The following is a 13,678-nucleotide window of genomic DNA, read 5'->3' as shown; positions in this document are numbered from 1 at the left end:
CAACCTCATTGGAAGTCAATTGACTCGAGCCAGTAAGGACTTGGTCGAGGAAAATTGACAAGTCAAGGGGACTGTTTTGAAGAATCTATGGGTATGAGACTCTTGATTCCAGTATACTCAAGTATTACCATTTCTGTTCTGTTTGGTGTTCGGGCCCGGTAAGGGGTATGTGTGGTGGACGGAAATCGGAGTAAAGTGGAGTCTACGGTTATGGTTAATCTATATACATTGACGGAGAGTCAATGAGGTGAGATCAAGTACGGCAAAAGAGAAAAAGGGCTCTTGAGAGCCATCCGTATTCTTTTACTCGTTATTGTTGCTTGGTGTTGGTTTTTGCTCTCTTGATGAACGTATTTGAATTGAGTATCATTGTGTTTATGTGATCCTTGAATGCTTGAGTGATGGTACCTCATTAGGCGAAAGCTCACTCTGTTAAATTTTGTTTTCCTTACATGGAACAATCTTTTGGGCTTGTGATAGTATGAAGAACGAGTTGAGCTAGTATAGATATTCTTTTGTATAGCTCCTCGATAGTTGGAAAATCCTAAATGTACTTGATTCCAATGTATCTCTTTTTGAACGTGTAATTTTACAAGTGTATGTATATATGAAAGTGTTTACACATGATCATGTGTTACATTTGGTTTGGTAATGTTCCTTTCTAGTGTTATATGAAGTTAATTGTTCTTGATTGGATTTCGGACAAACTTGGAATTTGAACGAAGAAAGGAAAAATTTTGGTGGGAAACTATACAGGAGAATCCGGCCTAAATCCGGTCAGTTCTTGGCCGGATTGCTGGCCGGATTGACAGGGAAATTTTTGGAATCCGGTGGAATGGCTACTGCCTCCAATCCGGCCAGAAACCGGCCGAATTGTGACGTGGCAGTCACTATTCGATTTTCATTTTTCCGTTTCGTGATTGTTTATTTGTTTATGCGTGCTAATGTATTCCGGAACGATTTGAGTTGTGTATAATCGTCTTAGTAGTCCTGGCGAGAGATGGCCAGGCAATTCGCTAACCCCTTTGGTACGCCTTAGGGGAAGGTGGGGCTGTCACAACGCATGACTTGGAGTTAGCTGCCGCCGTTGCCTTTGTTCTGAAAAAATGGAGGCACTACCTGTACGGGGTTACCTTTGAAGTTTATTCTGATCATAAGAGCCTGAAGTACCTCTTTTCTCAAAAGGAATTGAACATGAGGCAGCGACGGTGGATGAAATTTTTGGAAGACTATGACTGTACGATCAACTATCATCCGGGGAAGGCGAATGTAGTAGCTGATGCCTTAAGTCGGAAGGCTCAAATAGCTGGGTTAATGGTCAAGGAGTGGGAGATGTTAGGAGCAGTTAGTGAGTGGAATCCTAGTTTGGACCGTAAAAAGGTGACTTTTGGAAATATTCGGGTAACATCTACTATATTAGGTTGAATCAAAGAGGCCCGGACTGAGGATGCGATGGTACAGAAATGGGTGAAAAAGGTGGAGAAAGGGGAAGTGCCTGATTTTAATTTGAGGCCTGAAGGGATTTTAAGATATAGGAATCGAGTAGTAGCGCCTAAAGATGAAATTTTGAAAAAGGATATTCTGGAGGAAGCCCATCGATCGAAATATACGATCCATCCTGGAAGCAACAAGATGTATCAGGATTTACGAAGGTTGTACTGGTGGGATAAGATGAAAAGGGAGATTGCTCAATATGTACAAACCTGTCTTGTCTGCCAGCAAGTTAAAGCTGAACATCAGAAACCCTCTGGATTGTTGCAACCTCTTGAGATACCCGAATGGAAGTGGGACAATATTACAATAGATTTCGTCTTCGGATTGCCAAGAACACAAAAGAGACATGATGCTGTTTGGGTGATCGTTGACCGCTTAACCAAATCAGCCCACTTCTTACCTGTAAATATGAAGTATTCCATGGACAAGTTGGCCTAGTTATATATGGAAGAAATTGTGAGGCTACATGGGGTCCCAATGAGTATAGTTTCCGATCGAAACCCTCGTTTCATGTCGAGATTTTGGCAAAAGTTTCAAGAGACCTTGGGAACCAAACTTAACCTTAGTACCGCTTATCACCCTCAAACGGATGGACAGTCAGAGCGAACAATTCAAACCCTCGAGGATATGTGTGACAGCCCCACCTTCTCCTAAGGCGTACCAAAGGGGTTAGCGGACTGCCTGCCCAGCTCTCGCCAGGACTACTAAAACGGTAAAACATGAACTCAAGTCGTTCGGGAATCTACTAGCGCGCTTAACCAAACCATCAATCGAGAAACAGAAAAATAAAAGTCAAAACGTAAAGCGAATAGTGACTGCCACATCACAATCCGCCAAGACCCAATCAAATGCAAATAACTTCTTACAATCCCTGAAAGGAATATATATACAAGCCAAGTATAATACATGATACACACACACTATTACAAACCACATTTGCATGATTACAAGCCAAAATGAAGCATTTAAATCCGAGTACAATTAAGGTTCCAACTATTGATGAGCTATACAACATTTCTCGACTAACTCTACTCAACTCATTCTTCAAAATCAAAAGTCCAAAAGATAATTCCCTGTAAGGAAAACAAAAATTAACGGAGTGAGCTTTCGCCCAATGAGGTACCATCACGTAAATATGCTAGGATCTCATAAACACAAGAATATTCAGTCCAAATACGCACGTCAAGTAAGTAAAAGCAATAACACCCAAGTGTAGGGAACAAAAGGATACGGATGGCTCTCAAGAGCCCTTTTCCTCTTTTGTCATGCTTGATCTCATTTCATTGACTCTCCGTCAATGTATACCAGGTAATCATGACCGTAGACTCCTCTTTACTCCAATTATCCGTCCACCTCACTTTCCCGTTACCGGGCCCGAACACCAAACAGTACAGAGTTGGTATTACTCGAGTATACCGGAATCAAGGGTCTCATACCCAAAGATTCCCAAATACAGTCCCCATGGCTTGTCAAATGTCCCCGACCAAGTCCTTACTGGCTCGAGTCCATTGACTTCCAATGAGGTAGAACTCAGAGTGAACAGTAAAGGTCCAGAGTTACAGTAAAGGTTGGTATCCAATCGACACCAAATCAAGTACAGTCAAGAGTATTCAAGTGATATCATAAACAGTCAAGTAAGCCTAATGTAATAACCAGTCAAGAAGGCCAGAGAGTACGAGAGTGGTAAAGTACACCCTCGCCTCACCTAGCTCAAACAATCATCATAACTAGTCCAAATCACAGAATTCAAGTACAAGAAAGCCACGGAATAACAAACATGTGAGTAGTACACTCACCAAGTTCAACAAAGAAATTTCACAAGTTTTCGCCCGACGTGAGCCTCGGATCACCGGCACGCCCTATAACAATCAAGAAAGTACAATGAAAACTCAAACACAAGTCGAATACCTTTTTCTAGGAACTATTAAGGCAAGACCCAAATATAGCTTGGAAATGAAAAATACATAACATTTAGGGTTAAAAGTAGAAATAAACCTAAGATTATTCATTTCTATCAAATCTCAACCCAACTCATAAGAATCCGATACCCTAGACACTTGGACAACATTTCCCCTAAAATTTCAGCTTTTCCAACCTACAAGACAACCATTAAAAGCTATCCAACACAACCACAAGCACCCAAACAATTCATAAGCCATTCAATATACTTCATTGGGGTCATAATACCCCTCAATTATAGCCAATTAGAAGCTCAACTATCAACCATAGAAAACCCCCAATTAGTAACCCTAAATCTGAAATTTTCCGCACAAGCGGAAATTTTCCGCAATTAACCACAATTAACGCACAAGAGAGCTATATAATGCCATTTAGAACCATCAATTCCAGCTCAATCATATCAATCATAGGAAAACAGAAAATTCCCACAAAAATCAGAAAATTAGCTAGCTTCACTCCAATCCACCAAATCTTCCGAAAAATCACGTATATAGCTACTATAAGGCACCAATTGGCCAAAATTAGAAACAAAAGATGAGTTCCAAGCAAGATACCTTAGTTCTTCAAGAAAGGTTGTAGCTTAGGAGGTTTCCTTCCAAAACAACACCACCAAGTTCTTCAAAGACCCTTAGCAAGATGATTTTATGGACTAATTCAAGAAATAATCGGTTATTTTCAAGATTTGAGCAAGATTAGAAGATGGAAGGTTGAAGAATTTTTTGCCTTTGCTTGCTAGAGGAATTCGGCCAAGGAAGGTAGAAGATGAAGACTATTTGGGTCAAATTTGGACTTTTAGTAAAGATAAAGAAAGTTAGGCAAGTCTACACTAACCACAATTGGACACTTGGCACCTTATTGTTGCTAGAAGTCATCTCTTGTCTCCTCATTGTTAATCCATCTAGGTAACCTCCAACTATCTCCTAACACCTGGTAATTAAATCCCTTTACGCAAAATTTAACCTAATTGGCCGAATTTCTCTCACTTAATGCACGAGCGGGTCCCACGTCCAATATACATTCCTAATTTCTCACGAATTACCTTTTACTAGAAAAATGATTTTAAAACTATATTTACTGATAAAATGTTGATAAAAGTAATATAAGAAAGAAAATAAAAGAAAACGGGTGCACCGGAATAAAATAATACCTAAATATTTTTTTTTTCTGGGTTCTCACACCCTCTCCCCCTTAAAGAATTTCGCCCTCGAAATTGCTCACCTGGGTTACTAAATAGCTCAGGGTATTTCTTTTGCATCTCTTCCTCCAACTCCCAAGTTGCCTCTTCTATTCCATGATTTCTCCACATAACCTTCACTAATGGAATTTGTTTATTCCTTAATTCCTTAATCCTTCGATCGAGTACTTGTACCGGTCTCTCTTCGTAAGTGAGTGCCTTATCTAACTCAATCTCCTCTGGTCGTACAATGTGGGTTGGATCAGGATAGTACTTTTTCAGCATCGAGACGTGGAAAACGTCATGAATCCGAGATAAGCTTGGTGGCAACTCGAGTCGGTACGCTACTTTCCCAATTCGTTGGAGAATTGTATAAGGCCCCACGAACCGTGGTTGAAGTTTCTTTCCTCTACCCGCAGTGACACTTCGTAGTGGCGTGATTTTAAGGAAAACACGGTCTCCAACTTCGAACTCCAAATCTTTCCTTCGGTTATCTGCGTAGCTCTTTTGTCGGCTTTGAGCTGTTTGGAGTCTTTGACGGATCAATTTAACCTTTTCTTGTGCATCCTCCATCCAAGGAATGGTTGTTGGATCTAGAACTTTCTTTTCCCCTACTTCATCCCAATAAATGGGCGAACGACACTTCCGTCCGTAGAGAGCTTCATATGGTGCCATTTGAATGGATGAATGGAAACTATTATTGTAGGCGAACTCTACCAAAGTCATGTGTTGGCCCCAATTACCCCCAAAATCCAGAATACAAGTCCGTAACATATCCTCGAGGGTTTGAATTGTTCGCTCTGACTGTCCATCCGTCTGGGGGTGATAGGTGGTACTAAGGTTGATTTTGGTCCCCAAATTCTCCTGAAACTTTTGCCAAAACCTCGATACAAAACGAGGATCTCGGTCTGAAACTATACTCACTGGAACCCCATGCAACCTCACAATTTCATTCAGGTACAACCGAGCCAGCTTATCCATGGAATCCTTCACATTCACAGGTAAGAAATGGGCCGATTTGGTCAACCGATCAACGATCACCCAAACGGAATCATGTCCTTTTTGAGTTCTTGGCAGTCCAGAAACAAAGTCCATCGTGATATTTTCCCACTTCCATTCGGGTATCTCAAGAGGTTGTAACAGTCCAGAGGGTTTTTGGTGTTCAGCCTTAACTTGCTGGCAAATCAGACAGGTTTGGATATATTGAGCAATCTCTCTCTTCATCTTATCCCACCAGTACAACCGTCGCAAGTTTTGGTACATCTTATTACTACCAGGATGGATCGTGTATTTCGATCGATGGGCTTCCTCTAAAATTTCTCTTTTCAGGTTTTCATCATTGGCTACTACTACTCGGTTCCTATACCTTAAAATCCCTTCAGGACCCAAATTGAAATCAGGTAGTGCTTCATTTTCTACCTTTTCCTTCCACTTTTGTACCATCGGATCCTTCTCTTGGGCTTCTTTAATTCGATCGAGAATAGTAGATGTTACCCGAATATTTCCAAAAGTTATTTGTTTGCATCCCAATCTAGGGTTCCACTCACTAGCTGCTCCTAACATTTCCCACTCCTTGACCATCAACCCTGCTACTTGAGCCTTCCGACTTAGGGCGTCCTCTACTACATTAGCCTTACCCGGATGGTAGTTGATCGTACAGTCATAATCTTCTAAGAGTTCCATCCACCGGCGTTGCCTCATATTCAACTCTTTTTGGGAGAAGAGGTACTTAAAACTCTTATGGTCTGAATAAACCTCAAAGGTAACCCTGTAGAGATAGTGGGTAGGGTAGTTTTGTCCATGGGTTTTCAGTTTCCTAGAGGCAAAAGCAATCACGTGATTATTTTGCATCAACACACACCCTAAGCCTTCCCTCGAAGCATCGGTATAAACAGTGAAACTGTCCTTCCTATTAGGCAAGGCCAAAACAGGAGCCATGGTTAACTTTCGCTTCAACTCCTGAAAACTGGTTTCACACCTAGTATCCCACACAAACCGGCCATTTTTCTTCGTTAGATCGGTTAAAGGGCCGGCCAGTTTGGAAAAGTCTTTAATGAAGCGCCTATAGTACCCAGCCAACCCTAAGAAACTGCGAATCTCAGTGGGGTTTTCTGGCCTCTTCTATTCAGCCACTGCCTCTACTTTCGCGGGATCCACTGTAATACCTTCTTTTGAAATCACATGTCCCAAGAAAGAGATTTTCTCCAGCCAAAATTCACACTTACTGAATTTGGCGTATAGCTGATGATCTCTCAGGATTTGTAACACTAACTTCAAATGCTGCTCATGTTCCTCACGGGTTTTAGAATAGACCAAAATGTCGTCAATAAACACGACAACAAATCGGTCCAGGTAGGGTTTGAAAACCCGATGCATCAAATCCATAAAGGCGGCAGGGGCATTGGTCAACCCAAAGGGCATGACCGCAAACTCAAAATGCCCATATCTAGAATTGAAAGCAGTCTTGGGTACATCTTCTTTCTTAATTAGCAACTGATAATAACCCTGTCGGAGATCTAACTTTGAAAAGACCACCGCGCCTTGCAACTGGTCAAACAGTTCATCGATATGGGGAAGTGGGTATTTGTTCTTAATGGTCATATTGTTTAATCCCCGATAATCGATACACAATCTTAAAGTTCCATCCTTCTTCTTAACAAATAGTACCGGAGCCCCCCACGGAGATCCACTCTCGTGAATAAACCCACGCTCCAACAGGTCTTGCAACTGTAATTTCAACTCCTTGAGCTCAGCAGGTGCCATTCGATAGGGGGTCTTAGAGATAGGTGACGTCCCCGGTAATAAGTCGATCTTAAACTCTATCTCTCTCTCCGGGGGTAAAGTTACTAGTTCATCAGGAAACACATCCGGATACTCACTTACTACAGGCACATCTTCAACCCTCAACTTATCAGTGGGAGTGTTTATAAGAAAAGCTAGGAACCCTTGGGCCCCTCTATACAGAAATTTCCTAGCCCGCATACCCGAAATCAATGCAGATGTGGCTAAACTACCTCTTACATCTAGCCTTAAGGTTGCCTCCCCCGGTATACGAAGTTCCACTATTTTCCTCTTACAATCAAGTTGTGCATCGTACCTTGCTAGCCAGTCCATACCCAATATAACGTCGTACCCCTTAATAGCTAAACTTATAAGATTCCCCAAAAGCTTCCTCTCTCCTACCCAAATTTCGCAACTTGTATACATCAAACCAGTAATCAAACGTTGGTCCCCCGTAGGAGTACTAACTTCAAAGTCATAAGGCAAGCTAACAGGGGTTATATCAATGCCGCACATAAAATCGGGGTTAACAAAGGAATGGGTAGCACCAGGGTCGATCAAAATCCTAGCTAGACGATGAAAAACAGGGATCGTACCTTCTACAACCCCAGAGGAATCAAGGACTTGTTGTTGCTCAAGGGAGTAAACCCGAGCTGGCACCTTTGGCTTTGTCCCTTCTACCTTGGACTGTCCCGAGTTGGCCTTCGACGACTGGGTGGTTACTCTCGCCTCCCGAGGTAACACTGGACAGTTGGCTATTTGATGCTCCGCACTCCCGCAGCGCAGGCATCTTCTCTCTTTCCTCCAACAGTTGTCCTCAGTGTGGTTTGGTTTCCCACAAAATCCACAGGGTCCGCGTGCAACTGAGGCCGAACTTCCTTGTGAGACGCTTCTCTGCGGACCCCGTCCATTGTGACCACCCCTCGGCGGAGTCCCTCGCGTCATCCCCGGTTGCCTTCCTCCCCCGGCTCCTCTTCCAAACTTGGGAGGGGTCCCTTTATCCCCTTGGGTCGAACTACTCGCAGAGAACCCCCATTTTTTCACCTGAAAGTTCTGTCGCGCCCCATTTTTTACAAGAAAAATAAATAAATAAATAAATGGTTTAGAAAGTGAATTTTTGATTTGAAAAATGAATTTTGATTTACAAAGAAAATGAAGAAAAATATGGGTCTAAATGGGACTTGAAAATGCGACGATTCGACCCAAAATATAGTTTAAAAAGGGTTTTTGAAATAAAAATCGGAGTCGCCACTTGGTATAGAGTTAAGGTGTACCAAGTCACCTAAAAATGAATTTTTTCGAAAAAATAGAAAAACCCTTTTTAAACGACTCCTAGTCTACGTACACCAACGAAAAAGGTTCGGGAGTCACATTTGACGAAGGGGAAGGCAAGGATGAAATCCAAGGCACCCCTTCGACCTAGCCAAAGCTAGTTGCGTGATTTAGTCTAGGATTTTCTTATTTTTTAACCAAAAGATTTATCACATTTGGATGTACTATATGAATGCAAACCCTAGACCTAGGGGGGCATCGGGGGGCAAAATTTCTCTTCAAAGATTGAATGGTGCCAATCACATTAATTGTGACGCCCAATAATGACTCCTTGGAGAGGTCACGGATAATGCAAAAATATGAGACTCTAAGAAAAGGAAAATTATAGAAATATACATGTCCTAAAGGAATGCATCATGTCGGGCACGGGGGACTAATGTTCGTGACTCAATTTCCCCTTTAATAGAGGGAATACGAGCGTGCTAAGGCTAGAAAGCCAAACTCGTCCATATCCCATATTCAAGGGGTTTTCCTAATCTAATCAAGCAAATGCACTACCCTAATCCTATTGCTAGAATGAAATGCAATTCTAATGTTATGTATCATACAAAAGGGGCAAGTAATATTTATAAGGGAAAATATGGGGAAGGGGTGTACATATATAAGGAAAGTGTCATGCGACATGGTGAAAAAGGCCCTAAAAAGTAAAGATATGCATGAGATGAAGTGATCACACAATCATGATCTAACGCGCGGAGGGCTCCTAAGGGTCTAGCATTGGACTAGCCCACATCTACGCTCTCTCACAAGCATTGGACTTGCAAGAGCTCGAGGGGACAACCATGACTAGCATTGGACTAGCCACGGTTACGTGCATTTGCATCCATCACACACATATATAAGTAATAAGCATAATTAAAGCAAGTAGACATGTGAGCACGTAATTCACATAACACATAAGCATGCATATCTAGATGCCAAAACCTAAGAAAGCGATTAAACACATAGCACATAGACATGCAAAACACACAAGGCAATTAAGACCCTAACTATTACATTTTAGGGGGGAAGGCCTACTACAATCTAAAAGGGGAAATAAAAATAACCTAACTATTACAATTTTGGCATTCAAGCCTTTCAAATGATGAAAATCAAGCTCGAAAATAAACATTCAAAACTTGAAACAAATAAAGCAAATAAATGAAATAAACATTCAAGAGGCATGAAATTAAGCACATGAAGCCACACGAAGGCACATAGGAAGTCAAATAAGTGAAAATAAAGGATAGAGTGTACCTCCCTTGAATTGGAGCCCCTAACAAAGTGAAATGACTCATTTGCCCTCCAAAATAAAAGAAAAGGTCAAGGCATCGCTTTAATTAACAAATAATCACATGAGATAAAAATAAGCATGGAATGAATCAATTAAATCATGTAAAAGAAGGCAAACAACCCATGTTTAAGAAATTAAAACAAGCAGGGACTTAATTGCAAAGATTAACAAAAGTTTTGGGGTCAAAATTAAAGAAAAATAAAGTTCAAGGACCTACTTGCAATTAAATTAAGGACCCAATTGAAAGAAATTGAAAGTTTCAAGGGCCACAGTATAGCTAAGGAAAAAATCCAGGGACTGATTCGCAAATCCAATTACCAAATTCTTAATCAAACAGGCCATTGGGTCATTTTATTTATTTCTTGGGCCGAAACTTTCCTAGCCCATTTAAAAATCCAAAGCAAATTGGATGGGCCAGCCTATCATTTTTATCAAGTAAAACCCAACAAAATGCATGGGCTTTAACTCTCGAGCCCAAATTACTAACCCAGGAAATAAACAAAACAAAACCCAATCCAAACAAACAAACCACCATCAAGACCCAATCAAAATAAACCTAATCCAATTCCCAACTAATTTTTGTTAAACCCATCAAAATAATAAGATAGCTAAAAAACATTAAAACCTAATCATATCATAATCTCAGAATTAATCTACCCAACAATTCACTAAAATATGCAAACAAGGGAATAAGCTTAAAAGGGCAAAATTAGGTCGATTTTTCCAGATTTTGGGCCACAGAGAAATTAGGAAAAAGTTTAGGGGTCGAATTGCAATTCTTTAGAAATCTATGCTCCGTACTTCGCAGGAGCTTTCTTCTTCCAGGCAAATGAGATGGAAACATTTTTGCAACTTCGGATACTTCAGAAAATCCGACAAATTTACACGGCAACAACATCACATCATTATGGAATGCAAAAACAGCAAAATTGAACAAAATCAATTTCAAAAGTTCATGGCTTCTCTTTCTCTTCCCGACCAGCGAACTCATGTATTCTGGCCAGCTTTGGACTGGCCAGAGTCCCTCTTGAACAGAAAAAGCGTGAAATCTTCCCTTTTGGTTCCAGATTTCTTTTCGGGCATTTTATCGAACACTAAACGAGCATGAAAAACTTCGGTAAATTTTTTGCTCCATTGACTCAAGAACCCGCCCCCAAAATTTCATCAGCAACCCAAAAAGTACAGTCCAATCAACCCATAGCGCATTTACAATCAAAAACAAAAGAAAACGGACAATCAATCAAGAAAGCCGTAAAAACCAATTCACAGAAACATGCTTGGGGTTGGGGATTTCCAGAATTTTCACTTGAAAGTAAGACTTACAGTGCGTCCTTGGCGAGGATTTTTCAGGCGGTAATGGCAAATTGCAGTGGTGGCGGTGGACAATTCCGGTGGTGGCAGCGGCTGTGACCTTTCCTTGCTATGGCTATCGTTCGAATCCTCCGAAGGAAACCCCTCCAATTTCCAGATTTCTCTCTGCTCTTGCTGAAACTCTCCTCTCTGGTTTCCTTAACTCTTCTGCAGCTTGCTTTTCTTTTTCTTGTTCTAGCTGCGCCGACTCTCCATTTCCCTCCCTGGTTCACTTTAGCTCCTCTTTCTCCCGTTGTTTCTTTTCTCGGTTCTTTGCTCAACCGGAGCCTCATGTCCTCTGTTTATCAGTTCTTCCTTTCGTTTTGTTTAATTCTACCCACCGGTTCCCTCTTTCTCATTTCGGATTCATCCGAAAACTCCCCAATTTTCTGTTTTCTTGCTCCTGTTTTTCTTCCCCTCGCCTTGTCCGCCGCCCCTCTTTTCCATTCCTCTCCTCTGCTTTTTTCTATTCCGTCCCTGATGCCTCAAAGCTCTCTCTGTTTCTTCTTTTTCCGTAGCCGAGAGCTCTCTCTCGATTCTCTCTAATTTCTTTTCCCGTAGCTCCCCTTTCAAGTTTTTTCCTCCGCGGCCCTTTTCTTCCTCTGTTTCTTTTAGCCTTTTCTTTCAGATCCTTCTAGCCCTCTCTGCCCTCTGTCTCTCAGCCCTCTCCTGGCTTTACCTTTTTTTCTTTCTAGCCGGCTCCCCTTTCTAATTGTTCCCCCTTTTGGCTTGCGGCTGTTTTTATCTTTAAAGGCACCCCAAAAAACCAAACCGAATATGAAAGGCCAAGATTTTAAACCCCAAAGTAGGCTTATGTGTCTTATTCTTGTCCTTTGATTAACTTTTTTCTTTTTTTTCCTTTTTCCTTTTTTCCTTTTTCCGAAAATTTAGTGCAAAAAACTCTTAATTCAATTAAAGTAAGACAAGAGACACGAACCGAAACAAAAATAAAAATCAAATAAAATAAAGACCTAAAATTGAAACAAATAAAGATAAAAATTAAATTAATTAAATGATTAAAGTTTGAAATCAAAATTTGGTGTCTACAAGTTCCTTACTTGAAGCCTGGCATTTTCAACTCGCAAAGCTTTCTCCACGGCGTCACTAAAGGTATTGATCTGGGCTACCGCCAGATTCTTTTGAATTTCCACATTGAGCCCTTGAATAAAATGCCGAACTCTCCTTTGCTCCGTTAGAATGAGTTCAGGGGCGAACTTAGATAAACGAGTAAACTGGCTCTCGTACTCAGCCACCGATTGCGTCCCCTGACAGAGTCTAATGAACTCGTCCTCCTTCTTTTCCTGGACTAAAGGGGGAAAGTATTTCGCATTGAAGTCCCTCATAAAGTTTACCCATGTTCTTGGTGTTTGTTCCCGATCCCACTTCATTCGTATCACGTTCCACCAAGAACGCGCAGCCCCTTCCAATTGGAAGACGGCGAAAGTAATCTGCCTCTCCTCTGAATAGTGTAGGATGGCAAAAATATCTATCATTTTCTCTAACCATTTTTCGGCCACGTCCCCCTGGAGCTCTCCAATCCTATCGACCTGCATCCGCGTGATGCCCCTAAGCCTAAGAGTCTCAGTGCGCTCCCTGGCGGCGGCACATCTAAGCCTTCGTCGTTCAGCAAGTACCGCCACAACCACGTGGTCCACGTAAGAGTAAAACTGGCAACGCGTACAGCGGCGGGTCCGGCTAGCGGTATACCACAGCCGGATCGGACCTCCCGGTCTCTCCTAGTAGTCGATAACCCGTGGGCGCCTCTGAGGTGGCTCGCCTCCGCCCGCTCCACTAGTGCCAGCCATAACCTACAAAGATAGCTAAGGTTTATAGCTTAGACAATATATTCACACTTAATGGCGTCTAAACACAATCCCAAAAGTGCTAAGGATCAGGTTTCAGGTTCGCCCAGGGTAATTCTAACCTAGGCTCTGATACCACCTGTGACAGCCCCACCTTCCCCTAAGGCGTACCAAAGGGGTTAGCGGACTGCCTGCCCAACTCTCGCCAGGACTACTAAAACGGTAAAACATGAACTCAAGTCGTTCGGGAATCTACTAGCGCGCTTAACCAAACCATCAATCGAGAAACAGAAAAACAAAAGTCAAAACGTAAAGCGAATAGTGACTGCCACATCACAAGCCGCCAAGACCCAATCAAATGCAAATAACTTCTTACAATCCCTGAAAGGAATATATATACAAGCCAAGTATAATACATGATACACACACACTATTACAAACCACATTTGCATGATTACAAGCCAAAAGGAAGCATTTAAATCCGAGTATTGTGACAGCCCCACCTTCCCCTAA

The 13,678-nt window shown here is 41.8% G+C and overlaps 2 protein-coding genes across 2 annotated transcripts; both read right to left on the bottom strand.

Moving 5' to 3' along the window:
* Positions 1-6,748: 6,748 nt before the first annotated feature.
* Positions 6,749-8,353, bottom strand: LOC113768828. Its single transcript, XM_027313337.1, has 3 exons — positions 7,840-8,353; positions 7,295-7,728; positions 6,749-6,907 (listed from the first exon to the last, which is right to left on the bottom strand). Exons 1-3 carry the CDS (start codon positions 8,351-8,353, stop codon positions 6,749-6,751), a joined length of 1,107 nt encoding a protein of 368 aa, XP_027169138.1.
* Positions 8,354-12,406: 4,053 nt separating this feature from the next.
* On the bottom strand, positions 12,407-12,916 carry LOC113768822. The gene has a single exon (XM_027313323.1). The coding sequence runs from the start codon at positions 12,914-12,916 to the stop codon at positions 12,407-12,409; it is 510 nt and encodes a 169-aa protein (XP_027169124.1).
* Between the last annotated feature and the right edge of the window lie 762 nt (positions 12,917-13,678).

This window comes from Coffea eugenioides, chromosome 1 (assembly GCF_003713205.1).
Source record: "Coffea eugenioides isolate CCC68of chromosome 1, Ceug_1.0, whole genome shotgun sequence".
Lineage (NCBI taxonomy): Eukaryota > Viridiplantae > Streptophyta > Magnoliopsida > Gentianales > Rubiaceae > Coffea > Coffea eugenioides.
Note: the sequence above shows the minus strand (reverse complement) of the source record. Positions and strands in the feature narration are given on the sequence as shown.